The sequence below is a fragment of the Gossypium hirsutum genome, chromosome A10 (assembly GCF_007990345.1).
Source record: "Gossypium hirsutum isolate 1008001.06 chromosome A10, Gossypium_hirsutum_v2.1, whole genome shotgun sequence".
Lineage (NCBI taxonomy): Eukaryota > Viridiplantae > Streptophyta > Magnoliopsida > Malvales > Malvaceae > Gossypium > Gossypium hirsutum.
In genome coordinates, this window is record NC_053433.1 from 36,419,077 (window position 1) to 36,437,709 (window position 18,633).

The 18,633-nt window shown below is 27.7% G+C and overlaps 1 protein-coding gene and 1 long non-coding RNA gene across 3 annotated transcripts; both read right to left on the reverse strand.

Moving 5' to 3' along the window:
• Nucleotides 1-3,410: 3,410 nt before the first annotated feature.
• LOC107897126 (putative nuclease HARBI1) lies at nucleotides 3,411-6,284 on the reverse strand. Its single transcript, XM_041078529.1, has 4 exons — nucleotides 6,201-6,284; nucleotides 6,044-6,089; nucleotides 3,971-4,177; nucleotides 3,411-3,890 (listed from the first exon to the last, which is right to left on the reverse strand). Exons 1-4 carry the CDS (start codon nucleotides 6,282-6,284, stop codon nucleotides 3,436-3,438), a joined length of 792 nt encoding a protein of 263 aa, XP_040934463.1. The 3' UTR covers nucleotides 3,411-3,435.
• Nucleotides 6,285-16,197: 9,913 nt separating this feature from the next.
• On the reverse strand, nucleotides 16,198-17,944 carry LOC121208380 (uncharacterized). 2 transcript variants are annotated; one of them, XR_005903385.1, is made up of 4 exons: nucleotides 17,714-17,940; nucleotides 17,479-17,613; nucleotides 17,272-17,373; nucleotides 16,198-16,624 (listed from the first exon to the last, which is right to left on the reverse strand). It is a non-coding gene; the product is annotated as an uncharacterized lncRNA (long non-coding RNA). The 2 variants fall into 2 exon arrangements; XR_005903384.1 differs by lacking the exon at nucleotides 17,272-17,373 and having other exon boundaries at nucleotides 17,714-17,944.
• Nucleotides 17,945-18,633: the final 689 nt, after the last annotated feature.

Consider the following 18,633-nt stretch of genomic DNA (forward strand, 5'->3'; position numbering starts at 1 on the left):
AGTTTTTTTATTTATTTTTTATATAAAAATATATAGAAAACAATGTAAACTTGGAATAAATCAAAAAAAATAAACTTACATGGATTCCATTCTCCATTTCCAAACCTTCAACTTTACTATTTTAATAAAAAAATTATAAAATTTATATGGATAAATTTGATTTTATTGTTTAAATTTATATTTAAGATTTTTTTTCTTTTTTTATTTCAAATTAGTATTTGAATTTAGTTTTCATGAAACATTTTAATATATAAAATGAGATGATGAGCACCAATTAAGTTGTTACACATGGTACATATAGTACCTACCATGTCAACAAACACATTAAAAATATAAAAATATGTTCAGAACCAAAAAAATATTTAAAAAAATCAAAATTTTCCATAAATATAAAGAATTATTTATTATTGAATTTTTCAAAAATAAAAAATACTATTAAAATTTATTTAAAATTTTAATAAAGTTTAAAAAAATTTTAGAACATTCAAAAAAAATTTAAAAAGAAAGTAAATATTTATTTAAAAAATACAAAAAAATTATGGAATTTGACCCACTTTGACTAGTATTGATTGATGTTGATCATCGACCAAAATCTTTTTCCAGTAAAATTTGAGCCAAAAGTAAGTAGTTTGATCGATAGCTAATTTAAATAGTCAGTCAACATGGTCAGAGTAAGTCAATGCTAGTCAAGCAGCTCAAAGTTGATATTTTCTGAATTTTTATGTATTTTGAATCTTTGATTTTTCTTTCGTAATTTTCAATGAAATTTTACATTTTTAAAATTTGTTTAAAACTTTAGTGGCAAATTATATTTTTAAATTTTTTTTATTTTTATAAATTTTAAAATACTTTTTTTTCTAATTTTATAAAAATTTAACTCATTTTCAGCTTTTATATATATATATAAAAAAAAGAATTAGGCGTGGTTTGGTTTCTGGAATTTCTTTTCTCTTTACATTTTCTGTTTCTATTTTGTTATTTTCAGAAAACAGTTATCATTCACCAGTTTTTTAAAAATTAATAAAAAAATTAATAAAAAAAATTATTTTTAATAATAAAAAAATTTTATATCCATTATATAAATTCGAACAAGTGTAACAAATTTAATATTTTAAAAATTATTATTTTTATCATTTTTAATTTTAAAAATAATTTTCAGTGAATTGTTTTCTAATTTCACGTATTTTAATTTTCAATTTTAAAAAAAAATTAAATAAAGATATTCTTTTTCAATGTTTTTCAATGAAAACGAACATGAACTATATTTCTTAAAACCAAAGGAAATCTTAGTTTTTATAATTTTTTTTGTTTTCAATGTGTTTACTGACATGCATTCAATTAAATTATGGGACATGTATACTACATGTAATAATATTATCTTATTTTAACAGTGTTACTAAAAGGAACTTAAATATGTGATTGAAGTGAAGTTAAAATAATTCAAAATATGTAAAACAAAATTATACATATTTTTTTCCTTTTCATTTTTTTATTGATACAGTTATACTTTTATTTTTGAAGCAAAATATCTACCAATAAATCACATTTTATTTTATTTTTTTATATTCCGGCAAAACAATATATTTTATCGGTTTCTTTCAAAAAAAAAAAATTATTTTCGTTGGGGACCTAATGTAACTTCTTGTTTTTGTCTTTGAACTTTGACACCCCCATGCGGGTCTCTATTTCTCTATGAAGCTATTTAAAAGTAATAATAATAATAATAATAATTTCGTTGAACTTTTCTATTTTGTCTTACTAAGGGTCTGTTTGTTTGCCGGTAAAATGTTTTCCGAAAAATGATTTCTGGAAAATGATTTATTTTTCTATAAAATGATTTACTGAAAATATTTTCTGGTGTTTGGATGAAACTGTGTAAAATATTTTCTGTTGTTTGGCAGATTTCCTGAAAATATTTTCCGTAAAAGTTATTTTTACATATATTAATAAATTTATATACATATTAATAAATTTTTATATTTTAAATTATTTTTACATATATTGCAATGATTTATTTATAAATAAATAAATTAAATTAAATATATAATAATACTCAATTATTAAGCTACAATATTAACCTTCATAAATTGAAAACAACCAAAGTCAGATAAATTATTTGTAATTGTGTTAAAAAATAAAAAACAAGGATTGAATAATTATAAATTAGCTTCCAAACCACAATTAATACTAGAAATTAATAATATTATCCAAATGCATAATTAGTAGTACACCACATAATAACAACATTGTCCAAGTGCATAACTAAATATTACACCACATAAAAGTATCAATATCTTCAACCTTGAGAAAATTTTTGAAGCCAAATTTTTTTATGCTTTTTATTTTTAACTAAAAAAGCTTTGGCCTCAGATTCATGACTCACTAGATAATCAAACACAGAACACAAAAAGTCATCATGAAATCCTTCTTCCTCCATCGACATCACTTGTTCGTAAAGCTGTGGTGTCTTATTCGCAGTAAATTGTTCCAAAGCATTAGCAATTTTGCCAAGTTGTTCACCCACAAATTTAACTTGTTCATCAACGACACTTTCTTGAACATTTTTTCTTTTACGTTTGGATGTGCCAGATAAAGATACATTTGTTCTTACCTCTTCATCCTCTTCATTGTAGCAGTCTAGAGGCACTGAATCTTGGTTACCATCATCCAAATCTATGTCAGCAAATGTTCTGGCAAAACTCCCTGTTGCCATATCTTTGCCAACAACCAAAGCCATTTCATCATAATGATCAATGCTTTTATTCAAAAATGGTTCATACTTCTTGTGTGTCTGTTGGATATTATACACAATTAGAATAACAAGTATAAAACAATTGAAATATACTTAACATACATATACATATATTACCATCACTGCTGCATCATATGTCACTCTATCACATGTGATCATTTTCATGTTATCATCCCATCCAAAACAACTTTCACCTCGAATTTTACATATAATTTTCCATTGGTTTTTTACAGTCCTCAAATGATTTTCCACATGCTTCGCATCGCATTGGACTTGGAACCTTTCAGAAATAGCTTCGACAACTCGTTCAATAGAAACTGTTTTGAAAGTATTAGAAGGCTTATTTCCCTTCTGGGCCTCCTCTGCTAGAATTTCAAGAAAAACATGTTACATCGGTTTTGTCCACCTGAATTGCTTGGAGGTCCCTTCTTTGTTGCCTTTACCCATTCTACATTAATAATTGTCATTGTCAATCATTTCGATATCCAACAAGCTTAAAACATAATAAATTCAATATCTAACAAGCTTAACATAATCAATATTTAACAAATTCAAGACATAATAATTTCAAAATCCAACAAACTAAAATTTTAATATCATTATCCAACAAACATTAACAAAAAAAGAACAATTTTAATACTAAAACATACATAACATAGAAACAACAAACCTAAGACCTAAACCTACCTAATATTTCTAGCCATATAATCAATCCACATAGTTTGTGCAATTTCGTCTCTCTTAGCAGACCATTCTCTTGCTTCTTCTCTTTCTTCTCGCTCCGTAAGAGTTGTCATTATCAAATCAGACTCAGACTCATCGTATAATCCTTGATTAAGTAAATCATTAGGATCAACTCCCATGATATGATTATGAATGATACAACAAACCAAAACTATATCTACTTGAGTTTGAAAATTCCAAAATGGTTCAGCATCTAATACACGAAACCGTTTCTTCAAAATCCCAAAAACACGTTCAATAGTGATTCGCAATGATGAATGTCGAAGATTAAAGAGTTCCTTTGCATTTTCAGGCCCCTGAGCACTAAACTCTTTTAAATGATATCGGACCCCACGATATGGGGTAATAAATCCATTTCGAATGCCATATCCAGCATCAGCAAGATAATATTTGCCTACAATTTTACAAAACATAATTAATACTAATAAATTATGAGCTTATTAGAACTATTTGGTATTTAATGATAATTATTACCTTTTAGAATTCTTAAGCCTCTTGGGCGTGAAAGTGCATCACTTAAAATACGAGAATCATGTGCACTACCTTCCCAACTAGCTAGAACATAGGAAAATTTCAAATCAAATGTAATGGCAGCCAATACATTTTGTGTCGTCCCCCCTTTACGGCTGCGAAATCTTCCTTCAATGCTAGGTGGAACAGATGCACGAACATGAGTTCCATCTAATGCTCCAATACAATCTTTAAAATAAGGATAAAACCTTCTATTGTTTCTGATTTCACTAGGAGTTGACTCATCAGGTGATCTAATAACTAGTTTATACAATTTCAAAATAGCTCTCAATACAATCCTAAAGTAACGGTGAACTGTCTCAGTTGATCTATAATATCTAGATCCAATCACTCGAAACCTTACATTATGACCAATTATATGTAAAAATATCAGTACTTGCTCCCTAATATTCACAGATTTAGTTGATTGTAATAAATTATTCCTACTAAGAATATCGCACAAATTAAAAAAGGCAATCAGTCTCATCCTTATCATATTAATACAATGTTGGTCACCACTATATAAAATACTATTAATATAATTTTCTCTTTCATAATCTCGATTCACACGAGGGTGAGAAGTAATTTCGTTCATAGTTTTTAATTTTTTAATCCAAAGAGCCCCAAAACCTAAAACTGAAGCCAAGACTGCAACAATTACATTTTGATGTTGACTACGATCCATCTACACAAAATAATGCCACACAAATATTTGATCACTACAAAAAAGGTGCAAGCTTTTCATAAGATCACATATATGAATAAAGCTACCATGACTAAAATGCATACATACATATATGAAAATTGATATCTAATACACTAGTAGCTCATGAAGATATCCAAAAGTCAAGACTTTAAAGATATATATTTATTAAAATAATTATAATGACTGAAATTATTTTTTATTAATTAAAAAAGTTGAAAAAAAACCTTTAATAATATCAAATTTTTATTAAATCTATGTTAGTATATATTATTTTAGGTTGAATTATGGTTACTATTTATTTATTATATTTAAATTTATGAATTAATGGTCAATATGCGCACTCAAAATTATTATGTTGAACATGAATTTTTCTACTCGGCCAGCCTGCTTTGCATATTGTTATTGCCTTATTGGTTAAATGGTTGATATATTGGGTGGAACGATTTAAAATATGTCTGTTATTATAATGTGAATGAAATAATTCAAATTAGTTAGAATATTTTATTCTTTAGAGCTTTGCAACAAAGACAAATTAATCAGCCAAGTGTGTATTTTTTCTATTCTGGGAGTGGGGTGCTAAGGTATTTGTATAATGAATCATCTTTTCGGTAAGATTATATAAACTCGAGAATGATTTGAGTTGTAGTTCGAGAGATGAAAGCAACCAGAAGGGGACATTGACGTTAACTGTTAGTTAAATTGAGGAAGAAATGATGATTCTTAAAAATTTATATTTTAATTTGATATTACTTTATTATTTTATTTTTATAATATCATTAATTCATGCTAAATGTTATTTTATTTTATTATTTTTTATCTGATACTAATACAACTAGAATTCATGTTGCCCCAATAGAGAACTAGAAATCAACTAGCATACACCCAATATCAGTCTCTGATCAATACACGAGAGTTCTCAATACCATAGTGAATATGAAAATCTCAACACAAAAAAATCAAAGAAAAGCTGGAAATAAATAGTTAGAGAAAGATGATTCAATCTTCTAGCATTCTAATTGCACATCTCTCAAAGAGAATGAACATCCTATAAATAGAGCCAATAGCAAGAGAATTACTCAAGTCGATTTACTCAAGCATTACAAGGACAATTAGCACATATTTTGCCAAAGCAGTTTATACATACCTTATAGTAGTTATCCACACATGCTTTGCAAAGACAATGCATAAATAATTTACAGTTACACATGACTATCCTACATAGTAATCTGATTCACAAAGAAAATTTCACAATAATCTAATTCACAGCACATACCATCGAATCGGCAGCAGAAAAATCTAACAAAAATTCCATTAAAAAACAGAAGAATTACCTGAAACAACAACAGAATCTTGACGAACATCAACAAGAAGGTGAATCTGAAGAAAGATCAAAAGAAAAAAAACCAGTTAAAATTTCAGGCATAAAATCGGCTAAAGAAACAAAGAAGGCATAAAATTTTCCCTATAAGACTAAGCACATCAAGTAACCACAAGTGTTTTCCCCATAAGACTAAGCACATCACAGCACAATATATAGTTTTCAAAGTTAAACACTGCACAGTACAAAACCATTGCTACAATTAAATAATCCCACAAATAAAGAGGAATCAAGAAGACAAGCAACCACAACAATCATTTAAGGAGAAGGTTAAGGATTACACAAGTATCTAGTTTGAAAGTTAAACACTGCACAGTACAAAACCATTGCTACAATTGAATAATTGCACATCCAACTAATTCAATTTATTAATTATTAATTATTTTTATAATTTAGTTGAGTTTTCAAAGCATTTAAACATTAAAAGATATATAATAATATCAAATGCGACTACCTTCACAATTCAATTGGTTGAGCTAAAAGAGCATTCACTAATATATATGATAAAGCTCAGGTATGAGAATATGAAAGCATCAATTCATGAATGGGAGAAGGAAAATAAGGTGAGAGCCAAAGTCAAGATTTTCAATAGGAGAAAAGTGTTGTGATCCCTACTTGAGATTCAAAGAACACATATTCCTTACTGCTTGAAAACTGTTTTGCTAAATCCTATGATGGATTGGTTGAAGTACAGAAAGAATTGGAGAAGACATTTGTAAATCAACAACAAGATAATGTAACTTCAATTTCATACCTATACATTTTAGAGAAGAAGATAAAACGATTATCCAATGTTCAATCTTTCGAGTTACTTCAAATTTGATTAATTCAGTTATTCGATGTAAACTATAATGAGTGCTTGCTGGTCTAACTATGTGACAGTACTAATTAAGTTAGTGAACTCTTTTTATATGTTGATTTGACCTGCATGGACTTCTGCTTCATGTACATATTTAAGGTATATTTTTAAGCTTTGACTAAAACTTTATGATCACTATATATATGCTGTTAATCCTAAAAATTTATGATCAATGTATAGTATACATATAACACTATTATTTGCTAAACTACCTTATACACATAATAAATAATAAGGTGCTCACGAGTACAAAAAATGAAAAAGAAAAAGAACATGTAAATAAATATAGACGAGAGAAAACAGAAAGTCAAATATATAGTCCAAGTTCAATCCGACCTACTTTGGAAGAAGTAAAAACAGAAATTATGACATGAAAATGCACATGAAGGGGAAAAAACTTTCATTTTGGCTCTACTAATTACTTCATTCTAAACTCTTGGTAGTTCATTCATACAATCACCAAATCATGTAGTCCACATATAAAATTATATAAATAAGATTCCGCTTGCAGTTTTTGCCAACCATGTGTTTGTATCCTCATAAATCCGTTGATCCTTTGTAGGATAGACATGCCAATTATTAAGTAGTATCAACTTGCTACAGTGTGGGTCACTCCTTACACCAACCAAACAATCAATAAAAAACAAGCTTGAGATCAAGCATCATAAGGCATCTCTCTCTCATCTCTTTCACTAAGCTAAGATTCTTTGTTTTTTTTCATAACCAATAATCCTTTACTAGCTTCAGCATTAGAGAGTGATTGGAGTGTCAATTCCGATATTTTTTAGTTTATATTTTAATCTTGCAAATCAAATCTAGCCCCTTAAATACCACAATAAGCTCGATCCATGCCGGTTCAAAGAAGACTCTAACATTTAGGTGTATATGTTAGAATCAAATTCACGACCACGTGTGTTAAGCAACTATTTATTCAGCTTACTTTAATGCATTATTTTTCGATAAATATGAATCACAAAAAAGACTCAGCAATGTAAGAACCATAAACATGCATTTCCATTCATTTAACAACTTTTTATCATTATAAATAGCTACATCTACGTCCTCCCATACTTTTGATTCTAATAGTATGGCACAATATTTCAGCATGTCTAGAAACCATAGTTGCATGCATAATGTCTTCTTAAAAAAAAACCCCAAAAAACCATACAATTTGTGGATTAACATAGCTCAATTAGAAGAAACAGGGTTCATTGTCGACAAAAACTTCTTAAGGTCATTGAGGTAATTGTGAAATTTAACATTCGAAATATTTGTTTTTAAGGTAAGTACCTAGGTTGAAGGTGGCGACTGCTTGCTCGATGCGAATGAATAGCCTACTTTCTTTCGTACCCAGGAGAATGGGAATTTTCCAACTGACCTTCAGAGATGGGAATCAACTTGCCTGCTTCTATGCGTTTTCCTTAAGCGCTAGTTCTGCTTTCGCTGGATTCTAGAAAGGCGTTTGTTCTTTGACCCCATGAGAGGCAACTCAATGGGAGCTGCTATAGAATCTGAATATGGCTTTGCTACTTTCAATCTTGACTTTCTTCTTTCTGGCGTGACTACTTCTTGTACTTCAAAATAAAACCCCTGAAAATCCCCCCAAAAAAATGGTAACTAAAGAGCCAAGACCCGAAAAAAAAAGCTATGCAGGAAGAGGAAAATGCCTGCGAAAGAGAGAGAGAGAGATTGAATGAGAAAGAGAGAAAGAGAAGGAGAAAGGAAACGAAATACCAGCAGCAAGAGAAGGGGCCTTACCTGGATGAAGGAGAAGCACGGGAAAATGTCTTACAGAAATTGAAACGGTAAGACATTTTCCCAAAATGTAAGGGATTTTACGCGTGATTTGGAAAATGTTTTCCAAATGGAAAAGGTTTTCAAGCTACCAAACACTGAAAAATAAGGAAAATATTTTCCGGAAAATAAAATACAACCAAACAAACAGACCCTAAGTTTATTGTTAAGAGGAAAACATTTGTTTTTCGAAATTAATAGACAACATAGAAATATTTTTACCGCAAGTTTACAAATGAGAAAACACAAGGGTGAAGAAAAATAGAGTAAGAGTTTGATCGAATCGCGTGAAAAATTTTCGAGTTAGTTAAGTTGACGAGTTTTTTATCATTAAATTTTTATTTAAATTTTTTTCAAATGTAGTAGAGTGAAATGAAATTCAAATCAAATCGTTAGAGTTAAATTAAAAAAATTAAACATGTTAAATTAAAATCTTATTACAATATAACTAATTACATGTTAGAGCACATAAATTTGAAACCGTATATGTTTGAAAACTCTTTCAAAGCAAAATAAAAGACTTTAATTTGATAAATTTAAATTGATAATTTACTTGTTTAGGTCCTCAAAATTATTATTTTTGAAATTTTTTAACATTTTATATATTCTTTAAAATTTTATTTTTTTAATTTTTATACTTTTTTAATGGAATATTTGAAAATTATTTTGAATTTTATTTTTGTAATATTTGTTGAAATAAATCAATTTGTTCATTTTTTAAAATTGATAAGGAACAAAAAGATATTTACATCAATTTATTATTTGAATTACTCGAATAATAAAATTCAACTCGAATAATCGAATAATTTAAATAGCTCAACTTAATTAACTTAAAATTAAAAAAAAAATCGATTTCTTTTTTGAAATTAAATAGTTTTTCTCACCCTACCCTTTTAACAGTTGCCATAAAATATATAGTGGCAAATGTTTCAAATATATATAGTGAAACCCTGCATTGGCTAATAGGCATTTGGAAAATCTATAAAGCTTAACAAAACTTTGTGTGCATAGGAATCCTCATTCAGAAGGCTGTTGTGATAATAAGATAACATTCATATATAGTTTTCCATGTGAGCATTGAAGAATACACTGAAATTGTGAAGAACAAAATCAATCTTCTTTACCATATTAAACAAATGTTTGGGTTCCCAATAACATTGATGAATGCAATGCCAATTTAAAGTGCAGAACAAGGTGGAATGCAGCCAAATTCGATGCAACTACTCTGCCCTTCCATATACTATCCTAACAATGCTTCCTTTCAAACCCTTAAATCCAACCGTTTGAATTTACGTTTTTTTAATTATTGCAATAATGTCTGCTAATAAAATATTTTATAACTATTTACTTATACTACTCCAAAACTTCAATTATTTTCTAATAAATTATACTGAAAGTCACCCAACAACTATTAAAGTTTCTTTTCCTCAATCCATTCTTGCCCTAGCGGCGGCTCCTCTTTTCGGTGGCATCTGCTGTCCACTCCGGTCCAGGGGCACCGTCAAACAGAAGCTCTACCTTTGCTCTTCTCTAGAAATTCAGCCCTAAAACTATGAAAACTCAAACCAAAGTCCAAACAGAAAATGGGATCCAGCACCACTCGTCCAAGCGCCTATTCCGGCTACGGATTCCCCTAATTGAAGATGTTCTTTCCACCATTCGGCTTCCTTGTGCTCATAATTCATTGAGTCATGATCTTGATTTTATTTTATTTTTCTTTACCTATTTTTAGGTAGAACTTGTTGGTGAATGACAATCTAAATGTACCATAGTAATATATTGAATAATTTTAAGTTTTTATAATAAACTATTAAATTTAATAATGTCCACAGACACAATTATTTGAATTGAAATTTGTTTTCTAAAGATAAAGATTAATTTAAAATTGAAATACTTAATGCAATAATTCATGAGTATAATAATTTAATTTTAAAATTAAAATAAAAAAATTGCTGCAAATGTAAGTTATGGAATTTCATAAGGAAAGTTTTCTATGATTTCGATCAATAAATTTAGAAAGTAATCCCAAATTTGAAAATATAAATTATTTTAAAATAATAATGGAAAAAATTAAAATATGTAAGGTTTTTGTATTAAAATTTTTTAAAAAAATAAAAAAAAATGTCAAAAGGTGTTTTATTTAAAAGGATTTTTAATTTTGTAAAGCAGTAAGACCATGTATGAAAAATTGATTCATGTGGAAGGGTCTATGATGACATTTTCCCCTTCTTAATGCGGTGTTGTGAATATGAAAAGATCTTTTTTCTGACAAAATTAACTTCTTATTTCATTTTATTGTTTAATTTTCATAAAAGCTTTAAAAAACGATTTCTGAGGTTTCATTTCCAGATCTGTTTCTAAAATATACATCTGTTTTTAATTGTTTTAAATAGAAGATTTAAAAAACGATTTATGGGCTTTTTAAAAATAAAATACCTTTTCTTTACTCACAAAACTATGATTAATTTTCGTTTTCAATCGCTTAACTAAAAAAGTTACAATTTGATTATTAAACTATGCAAAAATTTTCATTTAAGTTATTGGGCTGTAAAAATCGATGCTACATATAGTTTTCTCCGGTAGCTTTGCCTGCAACAATTAAATGCTTTCTTTCGTATTCTCTTCTATAGTTCAGATTTTTGTTTCATGAAATAATTTTAGATGTTACAAATTTATAAACCAAAATTCAAACAATTTTTTTATCGATCTGTGACACTGATCGTCAAATCGACTTAGATCTAAGGTATATTCTTCTACTCATTGATAGGTACTAATCCATAGTACTAATCGTTGAATTGCCGCTTGAAACTCGTTGATAGAATTTTTTTAAAATAAAAAAATTTAACAACCTATTGAATTAAATAAAATCATTTTAATAGTTTAGCGACTTAAATGAAAATTTTTAAATATTTTAATGACTAAAATATAATTTTTTTAGTTAAATGATCAAAACGAAAACTTACGCCTAATTTATTGAGTAATGATATAATTTTTCTTTTAAAAAACCATACATGGGTTTTTATTTCCTAATTTGAACATACATGTTTTTTTTTAAAGTAAATGAACCATAAAATTAAATATTTTTCTATTTTTACAACGTAAAACAGATATTTTAAATAACATCGAGTCGAGAGTTTGGAAAAATATAATGTGCATATATATTTTTTGGATCGGGTAAACTTAATAGATTTTTGTATTTAATGATTTCAATATAACTGTATTTAGTGAATAAAATTTAAGATATATAATTTGCATTAATTTTATTTATTTTTAAAAAATATTATAAGATGTTTACCTTGTTTAGGTTAGACCTGCTCATAAGTCAGGCCACTTGACCCTCTCGAAAAGTGGAAGGATTTGGGTAAAAATATAAGTTTGAAAAATGGGTTTTGACAAAAAATAAAGCTCATTTAGAAAACGGACCAGGCCTCGGGTAAGATTTTTTGCTTAAGTCCAACCCTTCCCGAATATGCCAAAAAAAAAATAGTTGATGTCATTTTTACGGTTTTCTTACTTTTTTTATTGTTTTGTTGCTATTTTCTTTTTTTTTTCACTATTTTGTTACAATTTCACTATTATATTGCTACTATTTCGATGTTGTACAACTCTTGTATAATTGTTAATTTTGTTACTATTTTAGAGGTATTTGTTTGTTAAATTGCACCTATGTTAGTGTTATTTAAGTATACTTTTTTTAATTTATTTTCAAATTGTTGAGAAACATTTATTTTAATATTTTTAGTATTTTTGATAATTATATATATTTTTAAAAATTATATAAATAATAATAAATAATACAGGCAGGTAGGACTGGGCCCAAGTTTTAGCATTTTTATTCTGGTTGGGTTTGGATAAAATTTTAAGCTCATTTTTCAGGTCAGGCTTGAGCCTTAGCAAACGAAATCGGACTCGAATTTTAGCATTTTAATCTGGGCCGACCCATGAGCATGTATTGTTTATTTAGATTTGTATTCTATCATTTCAAGATTGTATTAAGATAAACTATTATTACTTTGTTTATTTAAAACTAATGTATACAATATTCATACTATAATTTAAGCTCGTTAATGAAATGGTGTTATTCTCAATCAGGTTATTAATTCAGTTAAAAAATTATGAAAACATCTTTTTATAATTAAAATAAGTTATATTATTCGAGAGTACTATGATTTTTTTATTAAAAAATATATATATGGTAATATTTGAATTCGAACCAATTACTTTAATAAAAATTTTAATTTAGCACTCAACTAAAATTTTATTTCAAAGTTTTTAGTCATTTTAATTTTATTATGCAGGCTTTGTTACCTCACCAAATATATATATTCAATAATGTATTTGATTGAGGTGATGTCACAAGTTAACTTAACACCGACTCAATATTGATAATAACCCCATGATAAATTATTTAATCTAAATTTTTTTAATTTTAATATTGTAAATATTTCATGTATTATTAATCAATTTCAATACATACGTTTCATTATTTATTGTATTATTTTTAAACACAAATTTATATACTAAACTTATGGTTTCCACAAGCACCGTGTGTGATAAAAATTTTAGTATATGTTATATATTTTGTTTATATTTCATTACTCAATTTTAAAATATTTATTAAATTTTAAAGACATATGTTATATTCCTTTCGAAATTTGGATTCTATTGAACTACACCTATTGTGGACCTAGTTGGGCCCCACCTTTTCTATAAATGTCTCAAGATCATTACTTAGTGTTTGTTTAATATTACTTTTAAGAAGTGCTTTTAATAAGTGAAGTAGAAAAATGATTTTGAGAAATACTTTTAAAAAATTTGACTTAAGTGTTCAGTATTTTTGTCAAAAATTACTTTTGAGAAATAAATTATTCATTTTAAACATGATGTTATAAAGTAACAAATATGTATTTAAATAATGTTCAAATTAGTTAATATTATGATATTTTAGTAACAATATAAAACATAATTTATTATAATTTATTGTTAATATTTTAATATATGAAATATAAATTTTAAATATTTTTTTAGCAATTAATATTAATTATTTACAAATTTTAATCCGAATATATAAATCATATTTTAAATATTAAAATATAACAAATAAAATTTTAAATATATAATATTATATATTTAAAATAAATTTTAATAGGAAAATAATTACATCATGTATAGGGAGGATACTTCTAAAACCGTTTTTGCCATAAGCAAAATCTAGAAAAGTTCTCTCTTAAGCTAGCACAAAATTTCTCCCTAAAAGTGTTTTTTGTCTCAAAAGTACTTCTTAAAAGTAATGCTAAATTGATCCTAAATAGATAATTTAGTTTTTGTATTATTAAAAAAATTAAACAAGATCAAATTTGAATTAAATTAATATTATTGTATAAAAAATTTCATTTACTATTTAATAAAGTTAATATATTTAAAATATTTATGGTTTTTAAATAAAAAATTTTGTTTAGATTTGAATTGCAATGGAAAAATATAATTTTCAAGATATTTTTTTATACAAAAAATGTTAACTTTATTACAATTTCTACTTATTTGATTCTTTTTAATGGTATAAAGGCTAAATTGATCTATTTTATAATAGAGAGACTAATTTGATCTAGTTACAATAATACAAAGATCTCTCAATTACTTAACCCATTTTAAATCAATCTTAAACTTTAAATTATTTCAAGTTTATATACTTTTTGAAAATTTAAATTCAATCTCTATATTTTTATTTCTAAGGATCTAATCCCTCTATTTTTCGGATTTTAAAATTGAAGTCCAAATGTTAACGTTGATAAAATTATTTTGTTAAATTCAAATTTATTACAACGACATTTTATAATTGCATTACTACCAAGTGAGTATTTTTTTTATTCAAAATGTCGTACCAATAAAATTAACAGGATTAACAATTAAATTTAAATTTTAAAATTAAAAAAACTAAATTATTGAAAATAAAAATACATACACTAAATTCTTAATTTATAAAAAATACATACACTTATACTATATTTTAACCTATTTTTTCACTCACTTTGTGAATAAAATCTAGTATATTTTAATCATCTGATTTAAACGATTTAAATGTCAACCGATTCAATTTACTATGTAATAAAAAAAACATACAAACAAGTCTTAGAAAATAACAAAATGCAAACCAAGCCATCATTTACAGACAAAAACACTTGCCACTTATATGGTTCAAAAGATGTACAAAAAAAAACTCTAAAACATTGTTACATAAAAATTCAGACATGAAAGAAATTAACAATCGTGTTTACATTCCATTTTTAGAGAAGAGAAAGTAAATTTCTCTTATAGTTTTGAAAATTCTAAAAAAATCAATGGATTCAACTGATTTCTTCGAGTCCAACATCGGAACCACTAAAAGGTCAGATACCTGAACTCCTGAAAGTTCATAAGTAGCTCCTCATTCAAGTTCGGTCAGCAGTTCGCCATCATCTTCTTCCTTCACAAGATCTTTGAGATAGACACAACGGGATTGATCTCCACCTCGGATACGGAAGTTGTAGGGCGGTACCCATTTTACGGAAACTTGTTGATCAGCTATCTTACCACTCAAAAGTGCTTCTGTGATATGGAAAGCCTGTAAAATTACGATGTTAAAATCGGAGGCGAGTAAAACCGATTCATATCTCACAGAGGTGTACTCGAAACTTTAAGTTTTCCATATACGTAGAGCATTATAGATCTTCGAGAAGACAGAGGATTGCAAACCACATTGAAAACCATGGAGTTAAAATCTAGGGTTAATGGCACTAAACACCCTCAAACTATCATAAAGATTCCAAATTAATCCTTAGACTTCAAAACACTCTATTGAATACTCAAATATTAATCTTGTATCAATCAGGTCATTCTGGGTATAAGTAAGGCCTTTGTATTAAGAACAAAATTGCATATTGCCCCTTCTACTTAAAAAATAACCAATTTATTCCGTCTATATTAGATCAAGGAGTAAATTGGTCATTCTGATAAAATTTCATCTATTTTTATTGTTGAAAATTGGTCATTATACGTCAACATGAGGTACACATGGCACACCACGTGGCACTAGTCATTTTGTCAACCACGCCAGTTTTTAATACTAGAACTAGATTAAATTTTTAACAGAATAGACCAGTTTACTCTTTGATCTAATGTACAAAACTGATTTGACCTTTTTTTTCGTAGAGAGATTCTGTCACAAAGAATAGTGGCCTCCCTGATATTTTTATAGGTCATCCAGTCATTCTAATTGTCAATTTAGGCATTAAATGTTGTTCGGATATGACATCAAACATAATTAAAACATGTAAGTGTACCTACCTCACAATCTACTCGGATATGGCGTGTTAAAGAAAACGGACACGTCAATAAAATTTAAGGGGTTAATTTTCTTTAGCACGACATCTCATGTTATCATCATCAAATAAAAGAAGCTTCCATTCCGCCGGTCATCGAAGAATTTCAGTTCTTCAAAGCTTATTAGAACCAATCTTCAACATAAACACGAATTCCACAACATGAACAACCAATAGCGATATCTATCAATTAATAACTTAAGCCAAAATATTTCACTACAACACTAAACACTATTTCGACATGATCCAAGACGAAAATGAATGGTAAAGAAGTTTAGCGGCACTTGAAGGTTGTTAAGGCAGTAATGTAGTCCGATCAAGTTAAGCAGAACATTCAGCTTTGGTTTCAACAGCAGCATTTGAACATCTCTGAAACCGAACTGCATCATTTCCAGGCAATTGATCGCATGCAGATAGTCTACAGCCTCGAGTGAACCGAATTGCGAGCATTGTTCCACCAAATTAATGACGGATTTGGCTTGACGCTTCTCCTCTTCGTGCTGCTTTAAAATCCTCGCCAGTCCTATATCATATACATCTCACAAGTTTCAAACACCAATCCAAAGGAATTGAATTTTTTGCGTAATCAACAAAAGTAATAGTTTGTTTGGTAGGAGGGAAAGGGAAAAGTCACAATTTTTCCATCATTTTCTTTGTTTGGTAGGAAGGAAGATAGGAAGAGTGAAGTAAAATACGTGGATTTACAGTTTTCCTTCCCTCAAAATCCTATCTTTCCAAGTGTAGAAAGAAAAAATTTAAGCAAATAAATTTATATGAAACTTTACCTTCCTTTCACTCCAAAATTTTCTTTCCTCACCATTTTTACCTTCCCTCCATTTTCCTTCCTTTTCCCTTCTACCAAACAAGTATAAAACTCATAACTAGGGGTGTAATCGAGCCGAGTGCAGCTTGAATAGTGGCAAGCTCAAGCTCAACTCAAAATTCAAGACTCAACTCGAACATCAATTTCCAAGCTTCAGCTCAGCTCTAGGCATAATCCAGATACTTGAGCTTGATTAAGCTCGATCTGTTCGTAATTAAACTCTTTCTATATAATAAGGGTAAAAATGTAACTTCATAAAGGAAAAGCCTATGATATAAAATTATACTAATAAGGAAAAGCTTATTAGACTCGTAAGCCATCCAATTCGAGCTTGGCTCTATAGTTACCGGATCAAATTCGAGTTGTTCCAAGTCAATCTCCATAGTTTATGAGCACCAATATTTCATTTACACCCAAGGTAACCTCACTAAAAAACACCCAGGTCAAAGCTATGAAACAAAAGCAATTAGTCCAAATCGACTTCAATGGGGAAAAAAACACTATATTTTTACGGACATTAAAAACTTAACCCAAAAAAGAAACAAAAATACAACCTTGAAGTTAGGGTCTTTATCAGCTTCGTATAAAAGAGGCCATCTTTCTTTAAAAAGCGACTCCCATAAACAATCCGACCTGCATATTTCTTGCCAATCCCGAGAACAACAACCCGATGAAGAAAGAGTCGGTACCTAAAAACCCGAATACCCAACAATCAAACATCTCATTTACATTCAATTCAATACCCAGAAAAGGAAAAAAAATGAAATGAGATAAAGCAAGTAAACGAACCTCAAGGGAAGATGCAATTTCGAGAGCTATCTCTTTTGGTAGTGAACTGGATGCGTATCTGATTGACTCATGGGTTTGTTCTTTTTGGGATTTTTTTTGAACCGGGATTTTGTGTTTTGTCTGATTCTTGTCACCTAGGGCATTTGGAATTTGGCTCTGTTTTGAGATTTTGTCATTTTGCGAGGTTCCCCGTGATCTAAACCTATAAACTACATCGTTTTAGGTACATAAACTCCTCAATAACTTGTTGAGAAGTGGTTTTAACAAATGTTTTAGAAAATGGCTTCGGGAAGTACTTTTAAAAATTTTGATTATTGCCATCAAAATGGTTTTGAAAAATAAAATATATATTTTAAACATGATTTATTAAAAATAATAAATATATATTTAAATAATGTTTAAATTAATTAAGATTATAATATTGTAATAAAAATATAAAAAATAATTTATTAATATTTTAAGATGTGAAATATAATTTTTAAATATTTTTAAACAATTAATATTATTTATCAAGTTTAATTTAAATATATAAACTACATTTTAATATAACCAATATAAATATTATATAGATACTTTATAAGGGTTAATTTTTTTTTCCTTAAACCGTTTTTTTGCCAAAAATAGAAACTAGAAAAAATTGTTTTTATTTTTAGATTCAAAAGTTTGTCTATTTAATATTACTTATAGCTCCAAAAATATTTTTAACCTCAAATATTGTTGAACCCTAATGACTAATGCACTACCACTTTACCTGATCCCTCTACTGTTTTTACTCTCATACTCTTAACACATATGCATAAGTAGCTTTTAAACAGGAAATCAAATAAAATGATCTTCTACAATATATAAAAATGAAAACACATATATCTGATATCAAACTAATCTCATTTATATGGATAAAATAAATATAATGTAAAAGA